Here is a 16972-nt window from a genome sequence, read left to right as displayed (position 1 = left end):
ATTTTATGCAAAATATGCATATTTATCTAGAAAATATGCATGTAATAAAAAATATTTATAATATTTTTTATTTATAAAAATACTTACAATATTATAAATATATAACATATACAATTATTTTAACATATAAATATTAATTTGAATTGTGGTAACAATAGATTATCAAATGATGTTCAAAATTTTCTAATAAAAACTTATGGCTTCTATCTGAATACATATATATATATATATATATATATATATATATATATATATATATATATATATATATATATATATATATATATATATATATATATATATATATATATATATATATATATATATATATATATATATATGTAAATAGAAGAACTTATTTCGACATCAACTGATGTAACTGGGGCATTTTTCAAATTTACTATAATAGATGGTTCTAAATTATGAATGGTTCGGAAAATGTCCCAGCTAGTACTTGAACCACTTCAGCAAGAACCTGGTAACCACTATTTTTTTCCATGGTTACTTTAAATTTTTGAAAAATTTCCAGTCCAATAGTACCTTTAACGTTTTGACAACAACAGCTCAGCTGAGGAAGACTCAGCTGAGCTGTTCACGTGGGCTCAAAATGGTTTGACTCAGCCATGTTGTCTTTTTAATTTAAACAAGAATTTAGATGTGATTTATTCATTTTAAGGGGTTGTTATACCCGATATATGTGGCTTTTGCCCAGTATCCATGTTTTTTATTGTGTCGTTTAGCAATTGCTCTTCTATGAAGGTTTTATAACAGGACGAAGCTCTGATGATGGTACGTTATGTGTTGAAAGTACTTAGCTGATAATAAAAAATTTTTTACACACTATCAAAAGTTTTTTTGAGAACATACACCTGTTTGCCGTTTTGACCTATTTAGAAGTGTGTACAAGTCTTGCAGTCTTTTCCAATTCAATTTACTTAATTAATTAACTTCAATATATGATATGTTTTTGTTTTTTATGCTATTGTTAGAAAAAAAATGTTAGCGACCTTTCAGTAGACTATTGGATGATTTGAATTTTAAATAAGTATCCTATTTTTTATCGCAAGGAGTTTAAAAAAATGCTTGAAAAAATTGCAGAAATGACGACGGTCACATATCTACTTTATTTTCGTCTACGAAAAGGGCCGAAAGACAGTTTCAAGTACTCAAAAATCTAAGTAAAGATGAAAAAGGGGGAAACTCTTTCGGCCCTTTTCCTAGACGAAAAGAAAATAGATATGTGACCGTTGTCCTTTCTGCTTTCTTCTATATTCGTCGACTCCGTGCTTATAAATTGATAAATTGTAAAAGCCGGAGATTCAGGATGCAGCCCAAAAGCAGTTTCTTTTAACGAAAAGTCTTAGATTTAAAATATTGCTTATTTTTATTGTAGTAAACTTTGTATCTAAGACTTTTTCGTCTTCCTCGTTTTACGAGAGATGTCGCTGATTTGCGTCTCAAAGGTGGAATTATTGCATTCTCGGTAATTTCCTTTAAATAAGGCAGGCTGTTGGTGTTTGGTTCAGAGTTGTGACTGCATAGTTCCATTGGTACCGCCTGAGAGGCAGAAATAACTATCTGGAGATGGTGGTCCAACTCTGAATCAAATAAAAACAAAAACTGCCTTCTCCCCTACAATATTTAGACAAAGACTATTACCTTATGGTATATGTACACTTACCATTGTCAAAGAATAAAAATCGTATAACAACTGTAGTTACAAACAGGAGGGCAGAAAAGTTCATAATAAATGAGAACGCGGCTTTAGTACATACTGAAGTGTAGAACGCACTGGTATACAAGTCCTGATGTTTGTCGAACTCAAATTTTAGTATTTCTTGTGCTTTGTAAGCTCTTATTGTTGTTAAACCTTCCATAGTTGAGTTCAGATGTCCCACAATTGGACTTCTTGCTAAAAATTGCTAAGTGGGTTATATTATAAGCATTTTTACAGTGATATAGCAAAAGTCAATGTGTCCTAGCATTTGCACTAGTAGGTATGCATGTCAAAAGTGAAGGAAGAAGTCAATTTGCCAATCTAGTAATCTTTCTGTAACTTCAAATTGGACATTTGCTATCAAGCGAATTAAATTTAAGAATACCAATAAACATATTTTAAAGATTTTGCCTTATTAAAACTGATGAAATATTTCCAACTTGAAGTAATGTTACTAAATGACAGAAACCAAGAAACAACATTTTTAAATTTGGACAATAACTTTTAATATACCACTTTACTCGTATATAATATATTATATAGTTGTGCCATTACTTACTTGCAGCTTCTAGACGTTTTAAGCTTCTTGCTGTGCGAATATAGATAGAACGAATGAGTATTGATGTGATAGCCATTACAATCGCCGGTACAATAAACTTCCAGTTTACTGATGCTATTAATCCAACTATACCTAGCAAATGAAAGTAATTCTAAAATAAAAAGTATAATCAATATTATTTTGGTAATAAATAAATAAATAAATAAATAAATAAATAAATAATAGCTTTATTGTCCAACAGGTATCCATTTATAAGACAATTTTACACTAATTATAAACTAAATTTTAAATTTTAAAGAAAAGAAAAAAAAGAAAAGATAATTAATTCAAATGAGACTTAGCCATTCTGACAAGTTGACTTATACTACAGTTGAATATATCACAATAATTTACCAAACAATTATAATTTTCACACATAACAAATATGGGAGAGTTTAATATCAGGTTTGTTCTGGCTTGTGTAGTTCTGAACGTGGAAACATTTCTAACAGGATAAGAAGGTACATTAAAATTTATTTGTTTGAGAATATCGGGGCAGTCAATTAAATTATGCAGCAATTTAAATAAAAATATTAGTGAAGCACAATTTCGCCTCATTTCTAATGAAACCATATCTAAACTATTACACAGCTCACTATTTATGTAACCTCTCTCTGGATATATGCCGTTAATCTTAAATGATAAATATTTCAAAAATTTACGCTGCACCTTCTCAATCAACTGAACATGTGAATTATAAAATGGAGACCAAATTATAGACGCATATTCTAATTTACAACGTACATAAGAGAAATATAGTAATTTGACAGTTTTTATGTTAGTAATATTTCGGCTATTTCTGACTACAAATCCATATGATTTAAGTGCTTCAGAAACTTTTAAAGATATATGTTCAGTAAATGAAAGTTTACAGTCGAAAATTATGCCAAGATCTTTAATTTTATTCACATGTTCCAGTTCGCTACCATCAATAGCATAAACATAGTTTATACTATTATGTTTCCTTGAGTAACTTACAACTTTGCATTTATTTGCATTAAGATTTAAATAGTTTTCTTTACACCATTCATGCACACCACTCAGTTCATTCTGGATAGTGTGACAATCATTGATATCGTTAATTTCTAAGTAAACTTTTAAATCATCTGCATAACACAAACAGGGTACAGAAATTTTCTCACATAAGTCATTAATAAATAACACAAACAAGAGTGGGCCTAGATTTGATCCTTGTGGGACTCCAGATGAAGGTATAATGTATTTGTGAGAGTTATAACCATTATAAGATACAAATTGAGTTCTACCAGACAAATAGGATTTTATGAAAGCGACAGCATCTTTAGAAAAACCAAAAAGGGACAATTTGGAAAGAAGAACTCCATGATGAATTTTGTCAAAGGCCTTTGAAAAATCAGTATATATAACGTCAACTTGGGATCTCCTATCCAACGCTTCAGATATATACTGTGTTATTCCCAATAAGTTTGTAACTGTGGATCGATTAGCAATGAATCCATGCTGATATTGTGAAATTTGATTACGAGTGAAAGAGTATATACGATTATAAAGTATGATTTCAAAAATTTTGGATAAATTGCATATAATAGATATGGGCCTATAATTTTCTACACAACATTTTTCCCCATTTTTATAAACAGGACATACCTTTGATTCCTTCCAGATACTTGGATACTGTTTGTATAATAAACACAAATTAAAAATTTTTAATAATGGCTTAGTTAAAGCACCCATGCAATCTTTAATAAAAAAGAGGGTATTTTATCAGGTCCAGAAGTCATCTTATTTTTTAATTTTTTGCTGGCTAGAATTATTTCAGTTTCTTGAACAGGATAAAAATTTAGACATTCAGTGTTGACCGCTAAGACATTATTACTGGTTAGTATATTACCTGCTTGATAAACATCATTAAAGTATTCAGCAAAGATATCAACGATATTTTGTGGTTCAGAAGTAGCAATGCCTTGATATTTCATTTCACCAGGAATACGCGAAGTATTATTTTTAGCATTTACGTATGACCAAAACTTTCTAGGGTTTACAGAAAGGGATAATTGTATATTTTCGATGTATTCGTTGTATGCCAATTTAATTTTTAGTTTTGAAAGATGTCTTAAGCGCTGAAATTCAAGCAGATCAGAGTGGTTTTTATGTAATCTAAATTTGTTCCTGTGCTTAACCTTTAGTTTGATACAGCGAATAATATCGGCATCAAACCAAGGTGGATATGTGTGGCTGAAGTTTTTGTAGACAGGAACATACTTATTAAATAAAAGAAAAATTCTATTATAAAAACTGTCTACAACTTTATCAACTTGAGAAGATTCATCTAGAAAAGCCCAATCCGTCTCATACAATTCCCTATATAAATCACAAAAATTTTCCTTTTTAAAGTTGTAAGTTACCTGGTCAGAACCAAACTTGAACCTAGACTCCTTTACAAAAATATTCGTAATGTTAATTATAAGAGCTGGGTGGTGGGAATCTTCATAGACTAACGGGGACATTTCACGCATTACTTCGCAGGCAAAATGTGACATTATTAGATCTAGCGATCTACCTAAGTGATTTACAACCCCATTAAATTGACCAATACCAATAAAGGACCAATAAAGGATAAAAAAAAACAAGAAACAGACCTTTACCCAAACAACGAAAAACCTTTAAAACATCTTTAAATATAAACAACCTTTAAAAATCCAAAATGAGACGAAAATAAGAACTTATAGCATGCTAATAGCTGGAAAAGTAACGAAAAGTTACAAAGGATTTTTTTCATATTCAGCCATTAATGATACTGTATTGACGATAGTCATGTCTCATCTAGAATATGGATCTTCAGTTTGGTTTCTTTATTATAAGGGTAGTATTTAATAAACTTTTCTATAATACATACTACTATTCTAGGGGATTGGCTAAAATTATTTTGATATTCCTAGTCATCAAATGAGACAGGTGTTCTCATTTCAAGCTTCAACGTATAGAACCAATTATGCTAATTCTTCATTTATAGCACGAAGTATAAGTATGGCCAATCAGTTTCAGGATCTTGATATTGATCTCCTATTTAAACAGCTTCAGAATCGCGCTAATATCACTTGCCGTTAATTGTTACTATAAATAGGGAATAATTTGCTATCTCACCTTTACACTATTTTTCAATATATTGCATCTTATCTATAAAAAAATAGTCTTATTTTATTTACAACCGGTTAGCTGTAGCCCTGCAAGGGATAAGGACTGTAAGCCCTTATAACTTGCTTTAGCCGTTTCATTTTTAGAATTTTAAACTGCTGCTACTGCGTTAGCCTTTTTATTTTTCTGTTCACCGGGTCGCTTATTTACAGATAACAGCGTGTGTTGGCACCAGGTTGTTAAAATCTATGAGGTTTTCGAAAAGCAGTGCATTTGCAAATACTTACAGATTTTTACACCAGAATGTTGAAACCAGTAAGCTTTTATAGTGGCTATGCATGCACAGATGCTAAGGGCTATTGACAGTGATTTTAAATACCCACTGGGAATTAATCTATCAGTCGACAACAGTATCGAAGAAGAGGTAAAAGACCAAATAATTAAAGTCAGTAGAACGGCCGGATGCCTAAACCACACAATTTGGAAAAACAAACACCTAAGATTGGAAACAAAGGCCCGAATATATAAGTCAGTTATTAGGCCAGTTATGACGGCCGAAACAAGACCAGATACAAGCAAAACACGAAGACATCTGGAAACCAACGAAATGAAGATCTTAAGAAGGATTGCTGGAAAAGGACTACAGGATAGGGTAAGAAGTGAGGAAATCAGACGCATATGTGGGGTAGACAATATAAATACCTGGGTAAAGAACAGAAAAGAAGAGTCTAATGAGCACATAAGCAGGATGTCTGAATCAAGGATAGTAAGAATAGCCAGGGACAAGTCACCGTTAGGCAGGAGAAGTATAGGACGCCCAAGGAAAAGATGGAATGACAACTTAGGGGCAGAATGAAAGGCACCGTTAAAGAAAAACAGGCAGAACTGTCTATATAAAAGAAAAAGAAGAAGAAGAAGAAGAAGAAGAAGAAGAAGAAGAAGAAGAAGAAGAAGAAGAAGAAGAAGAAGAAGAAGGTATTAATAACATTGTTGGGATATTAATAAATCTACATTAGGACAAGAACAACATAAAAAAAATAATATTAGGTTAATGAGCAGATGCATTCCCTTTAGCGTTAGGTTGATTCTGTGTGATGTTTCTCGTCAGGTTTCTAGTTCTTTTTTTTTTTTCTTTTGCTGCTTCGGCTTTGCACGTATGTCCAGATTGACTCTTACGAGATCCGCAAGATAATCCTTCACGATGTTTTCTTCTGCTAATGGTTGGTTGAACCTTAATTTTTCTGCATTTAAATAGCATTATTAACTGACGTGCTAAAAACAAAATAATCTAATGGATTTTCGATTTGCTTTAACTTATTGTTAAATATCCCTAGCATTTTTTTCATATGACTGCCTTTTTTCTTCTTTACAACTTTCGTTATCAGATCTCCCATTAACTAAGTTTAATAAAAATCTCCCAGTTAAAATAAGTGTTAATAGCCGTTAGCCTCTGTTCATGTATAGCCACTACAAAAGTTCACTGGTTTCAACACTCTGGTGTCCAAATCTGTTAGTATTTGCAAATGTACTGTTTTTCCTTTCCAAAAACCTCACAGATTTCAACACCCTGGTGTCAACACACGCTAGCATCTGTAAATATGCCACCGGGTCAGGGTTTGAACTGACATCAACTAGAGCACCTCGTACTGAAGCGAAGTGAGATCGACTGCCTGCCCCGCTTGGCTATCTTATCAATTGTTTTTAATTATTGTGCAATGGATTCTCCCGTAAATTAGTAAATAAATACATTCGAACTAAGAACTTTTGAATAGCATACAATAATCTGGTTAGAATAAACAAAATTAAATAATACCTACCCCTACAAAAGACGACATGATAATTGGTAAATGTTCGTCAACAACGCCGAAATCCTGAGAAAACCTATTGAGAATGTTACCAATAAAAAAGTTGTCGTAAAAGGTCATCGTAGCTTTTAGAACTTTGTTAACCATATTATCATGCAGATTTATTGAAGCTTTCATTCCTACTTTTAATATAAGATATCTTTTAATCAACTCCATACCAGCCAAAACGACTGTTGAAATGGTATACAAATTCATAGTGCTAGAAGCTGCTCCTTCAAGATAACTAATTTCTTTTATTGCACTTGATGATACGTTCAAAGTGGAATTGAGGAAAATGGTTGTAGAATAGTTGGCTAAAGTAAGTAGTTGATCCATATCTGCTGTCGTATTTTTTATGTATACTTCCTTTTGACGCGTAATATAAGCTTTTTGGTTTATCCTACAAAAGTAAATTTTTTAGTTAAATGACTAAGGTTAAACAGGATAAATCGTTAAATGAGCGACGTAAAACTCATCAAATAGCACATAATGATGACATAAATGGTGAAATCAGAAGACAACAGCAACAGAAGAAATTAGTGAAGCTAGATACCTATACCTAATAGAGAGTGTTCGTAAAAGATTAGTTCAAAATCCGGTTCGAAGTTGGTCAACAAAAATGGCAGAAGATGTTCAACAAAAATGTAAGAAGATGCACAATAATTAAGATGGCGATCTTACTGCCATTTAGAGCAGGGGTGGGCAAAGTGCGGCACTCGGGCCGCATGCGGCCCTTTATACATTTTTTGCGGCCCGCGGAAAAAAGTTAATTATTTTCATTTAAAGATTTTTTAATTATTACTAATATTGATAAATAAATATAGATAATGCAGCTATTAATTAACACTTTCGCAGCGGGTCATTTTTCCGCAAATTTTCAACATAACGCGGGCAATTATTTGGGTTTCCGGCAGAGTTTTGTCGGCTCCCTGAATGAAATCCACGAAGTTTCAACAAATGGAAACGATATTTTTGAAGTAGTCTGGAACTGTTTTAAAAATTTTAAATTAACGCTGTAACCACCTAGTAAGTGTAACAACTGACGGAGCACCAAATTTAAGAAAAGAAAATTTTGTAATGTTGAGAAAACTTAAAGATTACGTCCATGAACAATTTTCAGAACATCAGTTATTATTTTTCACTGCTTAATGGCTTAATCCATGAGCAGGTATTGTGCAAAAATGTTTTGCAAGTAGTCGACGTCAACGTCATTTCAATTATAACTAATATTGTTAATTATTCGTTCAATAGGATTAAATCATCGTACATATTTTTATATTATTTAATTCTTTCAAACAAAACAAAATCAATAAAGGGAATCTAAGATTTTTCAAATTTATCTTTAAGATTCAGATTTTTCTTTGTTTATTTTGATTTAAATGACGCGTGTTGCATATTACGTATGATGCGTGTTTGCATATATTTAAGCACGGAATTTCCCTTCAAATATGTAAATAACTAATAGCAATGTGAAAATAGAATTTACTATTTTATTTGGGAATAAGCCACAAGTTTGAAATTAAATTTATTTGACGTTTCCATTTCTACTTCGGAAATTGTTATCAAAAACAAAACATTAATAAATTAAACTAATTAAATAAATGCTTAATTTATTAATGTTTTGTATTTTGATAACGATTTCGAAAAGAAAAATAGCCGAAATTGTGGACTATTCCCAAATAAAATAGTAAATTTCATAAGATGTCACAAGAAAATAGCTTCAGAACAATATTAGGGAAAATGAAATAGGTTCATAGATAAAATAAAAATAAATAAATATATAGATACACGTATATTTGAGGGAAATACCATGCTTAATTAAGTGCGAACGCTGTTTAGGGGGAAGGGGTACGGTTTGAAAAATTTGAAATTTTTGATTTTTTTATTATTTCAAATGAAAGTACATACATAAATAAATGAATAAATAAATAAATTTCAAGAATACTCTCTAAAATTTTCAGCTTGACCGGAGTAAAATTACGGAAGTAAAGCATGTTCAATATCCCTACCTTCGACTCGTTCTGCAGTAGCTTGAGCGTAGTGAGAAACGTCCAGCAGCTGTTCTCGTCTCTTTTTGTAAATTACTCTGCGATTCAAAAACATATTCCGGTGTGCATCACTTTTTTGATTTGACAGATAAAAAACAAATTGAAATAAAAGTTGTCAAATCAAACGCGTTTTTCTCAAAAAACTGCTTTTTTCAAAGGCAGTGGACATTGTAAATCAAAAACTACCTACTTGACAGATCCACCTGAAATTTTTCATAGATTTTCTTTAGACATTTGGTGAGGTAACTCTGTCGAGATATGTTTTGGTTAACAATAATAAATATGTTGATTTTCACCCTTTTTTACAAAAATATCGTTATTTTGACTTGTATATTGAGTGATATCAAAAAGTCAAAAACCGTTAAAACTAAAAAACTCAACAGCGTTATCTCGAGAAACTCATAAGGTAATAAAATATTTTTGATTTTTTTGTTTCATATGATCCATTGACGAGTTCTACTGCAAAATCCATTTTTTGGAGCTGCCTGTAAAAATTTGCTACCGTTGACTAATTTTTCAATATTTGGTCTTGAATTTTTTTTGAATAATTTTTGAATTGTACTGAATATTTAATTTAATTTAAAAATAAAATAATTCTACCATAATTTCAAACAAAATTTAAGAAAAGGTGCTTGAAATGTTGATTTCAAACCACATTAGTAAAAAGTTAAAAATTCGAACATGTTAAGGTAACAAACAATAATTGCGGCCTTCGGTAATAGACCAAAAATATTTTGTGGCCCTTACTAAAAAAAGTTTGCCCACCCCTGATTTAGAGTGTAATAAGCAATGTAATAAATTACAATTCGAAGGACCACCCATTACCGTGGGAATAAAAGAATACAAGCATTAACAAATATGTGATTTAATGACTAACTTTGTTACTATGTATTACTAAAATAATATCTGGTCAAAGGTCTCTCATAAAGTTCTTAAATTTAAACCGCCGATTCACTGTCCAACTCACAGTAGTCCGTAATACATAAACACAAGAGTACTTTTACAGTTTTAGGGTCACTAACTAGAACATGAACTAAGAATGTTTTCTGTAGTACTAATAAACTTGATTAATAATGAGCGTTCGTGAAACGTGAACCTATAAAACTATGAGCAAGATACACCATAACTATCAATTATGTAATTGCATCCAAACTAGTGGATAAAAAAGCGATTACTTGTTTTACAGATAAGCGAGAGTTTTAACTCTAAAACTAATAAATGGGACGATAAGACTAGTCGGATTGGCCCTAGATGGCCGCATATGAAATGCCTCCCGAAAAAGGGTATCTTACCTGTCGCTAAAATGGTCACATATGAATTGCCTCCCAAGCTTTAAATAAATTACATGCTTCTAATATTTATGTGAAGGTGAAACGTTGCCACATCTTCGTCCCTTTGTAAATTTTTGGCAAAATTGGTACAGTGGAACCTCGATAAGTCGGCCCCCGATAACCCGGAAGTCCGGCTAACCCGGACCGATTTTCATCAGACAAACATTTCAACAATAAAAATGTATGTATTATGTTAAGACATTTTATCTGTAGCCGCTTCTGGAATGTCTTAAAAATATCGAGTTTCATTGATAAAACTTGGTTTCGACCATATATAATATTTGAGAGATAATGGGTATTTGTGTAATACGGTAACTATACGGTAAAAATGACTCATGGCACACGGCGGCAGCGGCGGCAGAGCGACGTTCATTATCCATTAACGGGCTATCGCAAACAACAGGCACCTTTTATTCCTTTATTTATTTTCAACTGTCTTTTAAAAAAATATTTTTAGAACAATGGTCTTTTAAATTTTAAACAATGAAAGAGCCACTGTTCTTAAATAACATAACATTGTTCCGATGGCAGACGAAATTGACACAATCGAAACTGAGTTTTTTTTACCTAGAAATGAACAATACTCTATCTATACTGGCTATACTATACTCTATACAATATACAACTATAATAGGTAAGTTAGATGTGTACTGTGCATATATATTTCATGTTATTTTAATTATAACGGACTTTATCTACATTTAACTATACTTATATAAGTATACCGTATTTTATTAATTTTTACAATGCTCTCCGGCTAACCCGGATTTTCGATAACCCGGATCGGCCGCGGTCCCGATTAATCCGAGTTATCGAGGTTCCACTGTATTTTGTTATTTAATTTTCAATCTTTATGTATTAAACATTATTCACACTAGGCGGTATTTATAAATTTCAACTAACTATTTATACATAATATACAATTAGTTTTATAACCATTATAATATATTTTATAATAACCATTATTTTTTGTTATTATAGTTATTAAGGTACCAAGGGTATTATAAGGATAATAACGCTTGAGGTCTTTGGTGTATAGACCGAGGGCCTTCGAGGTATATACGTTGACCGAAAGCGTTATTATTATAATACCCGTGGTGCCTTCAACGTTTAATGTCCGACTAAATTATTCGTTATATGCAAAAAATTTGCATGAATTTTGAATTAATTAGTTTTCAAATAAGTACATTTACCAGAAATAGTCGTAACGTAATTGTGGTAACCATAGTTTTACTTAGAGTTTTATTTGTCAACTTGACAGTATTTAACTCGTTATTTAAATTTAATACGCCCTAGGGCGTTATTTTTCAATAACACGCCCTTGGGCGTTATATCGTACTTAATAGACTTCGCAATAATGTCATTATTTGTCAAATAATAAACCAGTCGGATTTCGAAGTCAGTTACGTATGATATAATGCCCTAGGGCGTTATTTTTAAAAACAACGCCCTACGCCCTGTTAAATACTGTCAAGTTGACAAATAACAACCTAAGTAAAACTATGGTTACCACAATTACGTTACGACTATTGCTGGTAAATGTACTTATTTTAAAACTAATTCATTCAAAATTCACTAAAAATTTTTGCATATAAAAAATAATTTAGCCGGACATTAAACGTTGAAGGCACCGCGGGTATTATAGATAATAACGCTTTCGGTCAACGTATATCCCTCGGACCAAAGGCTCTCGGTATATACACCATTGACCTCAAGCGTTATTATCCTTATAATACCCTTGGTACCTTAATAACTATAACAGAAAATACAAAAACATAATAAGTACATATGTTTTTTTCTCTGATTCTGGCCTTGGTTTAGAACTAGAACCTTTAGCCACGTAATTGTATAACTTATCACTACCTCAGGTGTAATGTGTAGTGTATGTGTGTTGAGTAAGTGTATTGTTACTTTGCAAAGTCGACGTCATTATCTTTGCAAAGAGACGCTAATTGTATCCGAACGTCTGCGGTCCCTCCGGTGAGAAGTACATATTTTATAGATTTATTAAAAATAACATCACAAAAAACTTATTTGGAAAATATTACAAAATGTGTATAGAAATATAAAATTACAAAATATTTTTCCTAAATTTATATGATACTACTTTGACAAATTCTAATCTATTTATTTTACATTCTCTTAATTCTAAAATTTTTTCATTTAGAAAATTTATTTTTGCTTTACTTTCGGCAACATTTTTTTTTGGTGTCGAAACAGAATTCATTTTAATATAGGTATTCATTTGAAATTGTAAAATTATATCAATAAAATTATTAATGTTGGGATGAGGGCAGTAGAAAGAAGAATTATACTTGGAATGAACACTTTCGCTCTTTCGCATGGGTCTGTGGTTCTTTGTAAGGATGAAGAGTGCTCAGTCCAAAGATGTGGAGGAAATGTTGAATTTTCAGATATGTAATTATCAACAAAATAATCACAAAATTGGGTGACTCTTTCATCGACTGGTTAAATTTCTGCCAAATTTATAGCAAAAAAATCGCTAAGAACTTCAGGATATATGAATGAAAGACCAAAAATATATATATAAGAAAATGCGTAATTTCGGTTGAGTTAACACTTTTTTCTGGTATTCTGGTGCTAATCCCAGTGCTTGAACCTTTCTATACCATGCCCGTCTCAAATGAAAACGACATCCATGAAGATCTGCTTCAGGAAATGCCATACGAATACCATTATGAATGGAAATCTCAAAATCTGAAGTTGTTACTTTAGAGGATAGAGAAAAATTAATTGTAAAACATTCTTCTATGATATATTTAAAAGCGAGATAATATGAAGACGACTTTTTATCTTGAAGTAAACAAAAGACAAGAGGAATATAATGTCCATTTTTCAAGCCATGTATACTAAACAATTGAGTGAAAGAACGAGGACAGCATTCAAAAGTTCCGTCAACATACCAATTGGAAACAGTCGAAAGAAAACGAAGATTTGAAAAGTATGTTAATATAACAATATGATTATCTTTGTCATTTTTAATTATAAAATTTTCCTTTCTATTTGTAATAATAGAAGATAAATCAAGAGCTTGATGAAATTCAGATATATTTTTGGGAAGTTTAATTAAAGAATTAGTGGTTCTAGCATAATATAAATTTTGTCTCACCTTATTGATATCATTGATAGTAAATGTCTCTATATTTGTCTTCTTAAGTTCTTTACAGATGAGCTTCATTGGTTTTTCGCTGAGATCTTCCACGGCTGCTCTTTTTATTGGATTGCTTACGGCTTTTCTATTGTAAACTTCGGCAGACAACTTCTCGTGGTTATGATCTAATATTGATTCAATTATCGTATTTTCACATCCCTGTGTTTTCACAAATGCTTTGCAGGTTTTTTAGTACATTAGTACATAATATTTAGCACATATTTAGTGCAATATAAACAAACAAAAAGATTAAGGTAAAAGTAATTATTCATGGAATCGTTAAGAAGAGATAAGAATCGGAATTGGAATTACCCAGAAAAGCTGGCTATTAGATTGTCGGAACAAGTTTCTTTTCTTAAAAGAAATATGTCATACTGTGAAATATTTATGTTAACATATTTTATGTACATTTTAGTACCTATTTAAATTATGAATTGGCAACATTGTCTCATTATACAGAGATTAAGTAGACAAAATATCAGCCTAAATGTTTAACAAACCGGAGGCATTTCGATTGTACCTGGGAGGCTTTTCATATATGGAAATATTTACCTGAAAAAGTGGGAGGCATTTCGATAACGTCGTTCTAGATTGATACTGACTGCTTAAAATTACATTTGCAATATCTACCAGGGGTTGGCGGAGGACAACTTCGAAATTTCTTTTAGTTAGGTAAAACAACCTTATGAATAATAAATTTCTACCCGGAATTTCCTAGGTACAAATTTTCGATGGGTAAAAACTATTTTAAAGGTATTAACTATTATAAAGGTAAAAATTATTTTACTACAAGAGTTGCAACAACACTGGGATACATTCAACTAGAGTTTGGAACTACTATCACCTAGTATTGTAAAAAAGAACAAAATTTACAAAAACAAACTTTGATTCCATTGAATTGGGTTTCAAAGATAATTTTTTCAAAAATTTAGAAACCTAATAGTAATTAAGATTGAATGGACTATCCAAATATGCAAAATATTATAACTTTTAGCAAAGCTAAAGCTTTCTGCTTTTTTTGAGAATTTTAGCATCACTTTACAGTGGACAGAATATGATTTTATTTTTAATCACTTCCGTTCATGGACACTAAAATAGATGGCTCCTCTGTACGCTAACCACTGAAGTGGGAAATATTTTGGAGACATTAGTTGGACCTTCCGAATTTTAATTTGTGTCAGTCCGAGTTATCTGAAGAGGGGGGATAACAGTTATAACAGTCTATTGATATCGATTCAAATACGAAAAGTTTGACTAATTTGTGCTCCAACCCCATAGATGACTTTCAATTATGAATTCGTACTTGTCCGGATGTATGTATAAATACATACAGTGTGACAAAGCCAAATAGAATATATTTATTTTGGCGATTTTTATTTTTAAATTATGATTTTTTGGCATGTATATCATAATAGTTACGTCATCTATTTAGGAGTGATGATGTAATCGATGATTTTTTAAAGAGAATAGCGGTCTTATGCTAGCTTATTTAAAAGGTTATTCAATTATTTATTCAGTAATATATATTAACATACCTAATTATTTATACGGGGTGTCCAAAAATTTTTTTTCTATTAAACTAATTTACACAAAAAGAAGTATTTATGTAATTTATTTAATTTAAAATACATTTTACCGTTGTCAGAAAACAGAAAAAAATTATTATCTGAGAAATAAATATTTTTTCTGATTTCTGAGAGAAGTAAAATGTATTTTGAACTAAATAAATTACATACATTCCTCTTTCTTTCTGTGTCAATTAATTTAATTTAAAAACATTTTTTGGACACCCTGTGTAAATGTTAATATTTATATTACTGAATAGAGGATTGATCATCCTTTAAAACGAGCTAGTACACGACTCCTATTCTCATTTAAAAGAAATCATTTATTACTTCATCACGCCGAGATGGATGACGTTTCTAGTATGATATATATGCCAAAAAATCATAATTTAAAAATAAAAATCGACCTGTTTCGGAATTTTTCCTTAAAGTCACCGGTTTACGAAATAAAGAGTTTATTCCATTTAACTTTGTCACACTGTATATAGGTACATATATAAAATATAAATGTTTAAGAGATACTCACCAACTGCTTAACAATTTTTGTGATACGCTATCCAAAAAAATTTCCACACCGAAAGTAATAACCAGTAGAGTACTTAAAATATATCCACCCATCTTGATATACCGAAAATATAGTTTAAAATCAATGTTTCCAGATTTCTTGTCCTCGTGGTAAACTTGTTTCCTACGGATTGTCGTTGTCTCTTCTTCAATTAGTTTTGTCTTCTCGTTAACTTCCTCTTCATCTATTGTTGCTTCTGATTCATTTACAGATAACGTTTTTAATCCTTCTAACAGGTCTGTGGAAATATTTCGTTGATTTCCGGAAAATTTTATTTCCCCTTCTTTTAGAATTACAATTTTATCTGCCGATTGTATGTGCTTGGGATTATGGGTAACAAAAATTACGCATTTATCTTTCAATAACTCTTGAATACAATATTTAAAGATATGTTCTTGAACTCTACTATCCAAAGCAGTAAGAGCATCATCTATCAGGTAAATATGGCTTTCTTTATACACAGCTCTCGCTAGGTTAATTCTAGCTTGCTGGCCCTTACTTAAATTCATGCCTCTATCCGTAACTATTGTCTCATCCCCTCTTTCTAAAATTTGAAAATCGTATTCCAGAGCACAGGCAAAAATAACCTAAAAATAAAAAAAATTAGAAAAACAGTATCTGCTTTCCATTTCTCCACTCTTAATATTAATACTGTTTTTTTGTATGTTCTAGGATTATGGCTCTAATAAACATCGTGAAAATGGATGGAATCAATTAATCAAATCAAATTTTAGAATCGAATTCTAAAGTTAATTTCCAGGTTCCTAATAGTGGACGATTTTGAGACAAACAACTTTTGGAATTGTAAGAATCAACGGAAGCTTACCACAATAGCACGACATGTTCATAACATACTCAACCCAATCCTGATAAATTACGAGTGAGTAAAATTAAAAATATTATAAGAAAAATCAACTAAAAAGCAAAAAATAAAAAAAATTTAAAAACACATTCGTCAAAGAAAAGCGTGGCGCGTCTTCATCGAATAAAAGGTTTTCGCCCCACGCTTTTATTTAAC

The 16972-nt window shown here is 31.1% G+C and overlaps 1 protein-coding gene across 2 annotated transcripts in view; it reads right to left on the bottom strand.

Annotated features, from left to right (window-relative positions):
• The window catches only part of LOC114336536 (probable multidrug resistance-associated protein lethal(2)03659), a 78537-nt gene that overhangs the window by 29401 nt on the left and 32164 nt on the right, over positions 1-16972 (bottom strand). For both annotated transcript variants that reach the window (XM_028286909.2, XM_028286910.2), the window contains 4 exons: positions 15916-16541; positions 7247-7673; positions 2277-2427; positions 1682-1912 (listed from right to left, as the gene is read on the bottom strand). In XM_028286909.2, the coding sequence (XP_028142710.1) occupies positions 1682-1912; positions 2277-2427; positions 7247-7673; positions 15916-16541 (1435 nt within the window). The remainder of the gene's footprint in view (positions 1-1681; positions 1913-2276; positions 2428-7246; positions 7674-15915; positions 16542-16972) is intronic.

This window comes from Diabrotica virgifera, chromosome 3 (assembly GCF_917563875.1).
Source record: "Diabrotica virgifera virgifera chromosome 3, PGI_DIABVI_V3a".
Classification (NCBI taxonomy): Eukaryota; Metazoa; Arthropoda; class Insecta; order Coleoptera; family Chrysomelidae; genus Diabrotica; species Diabrotica virgifera.
Note: the sequence above shows the minus strand (reverse complement) of the source record. Positions and strands in the feature narration are given on the sequence as shown.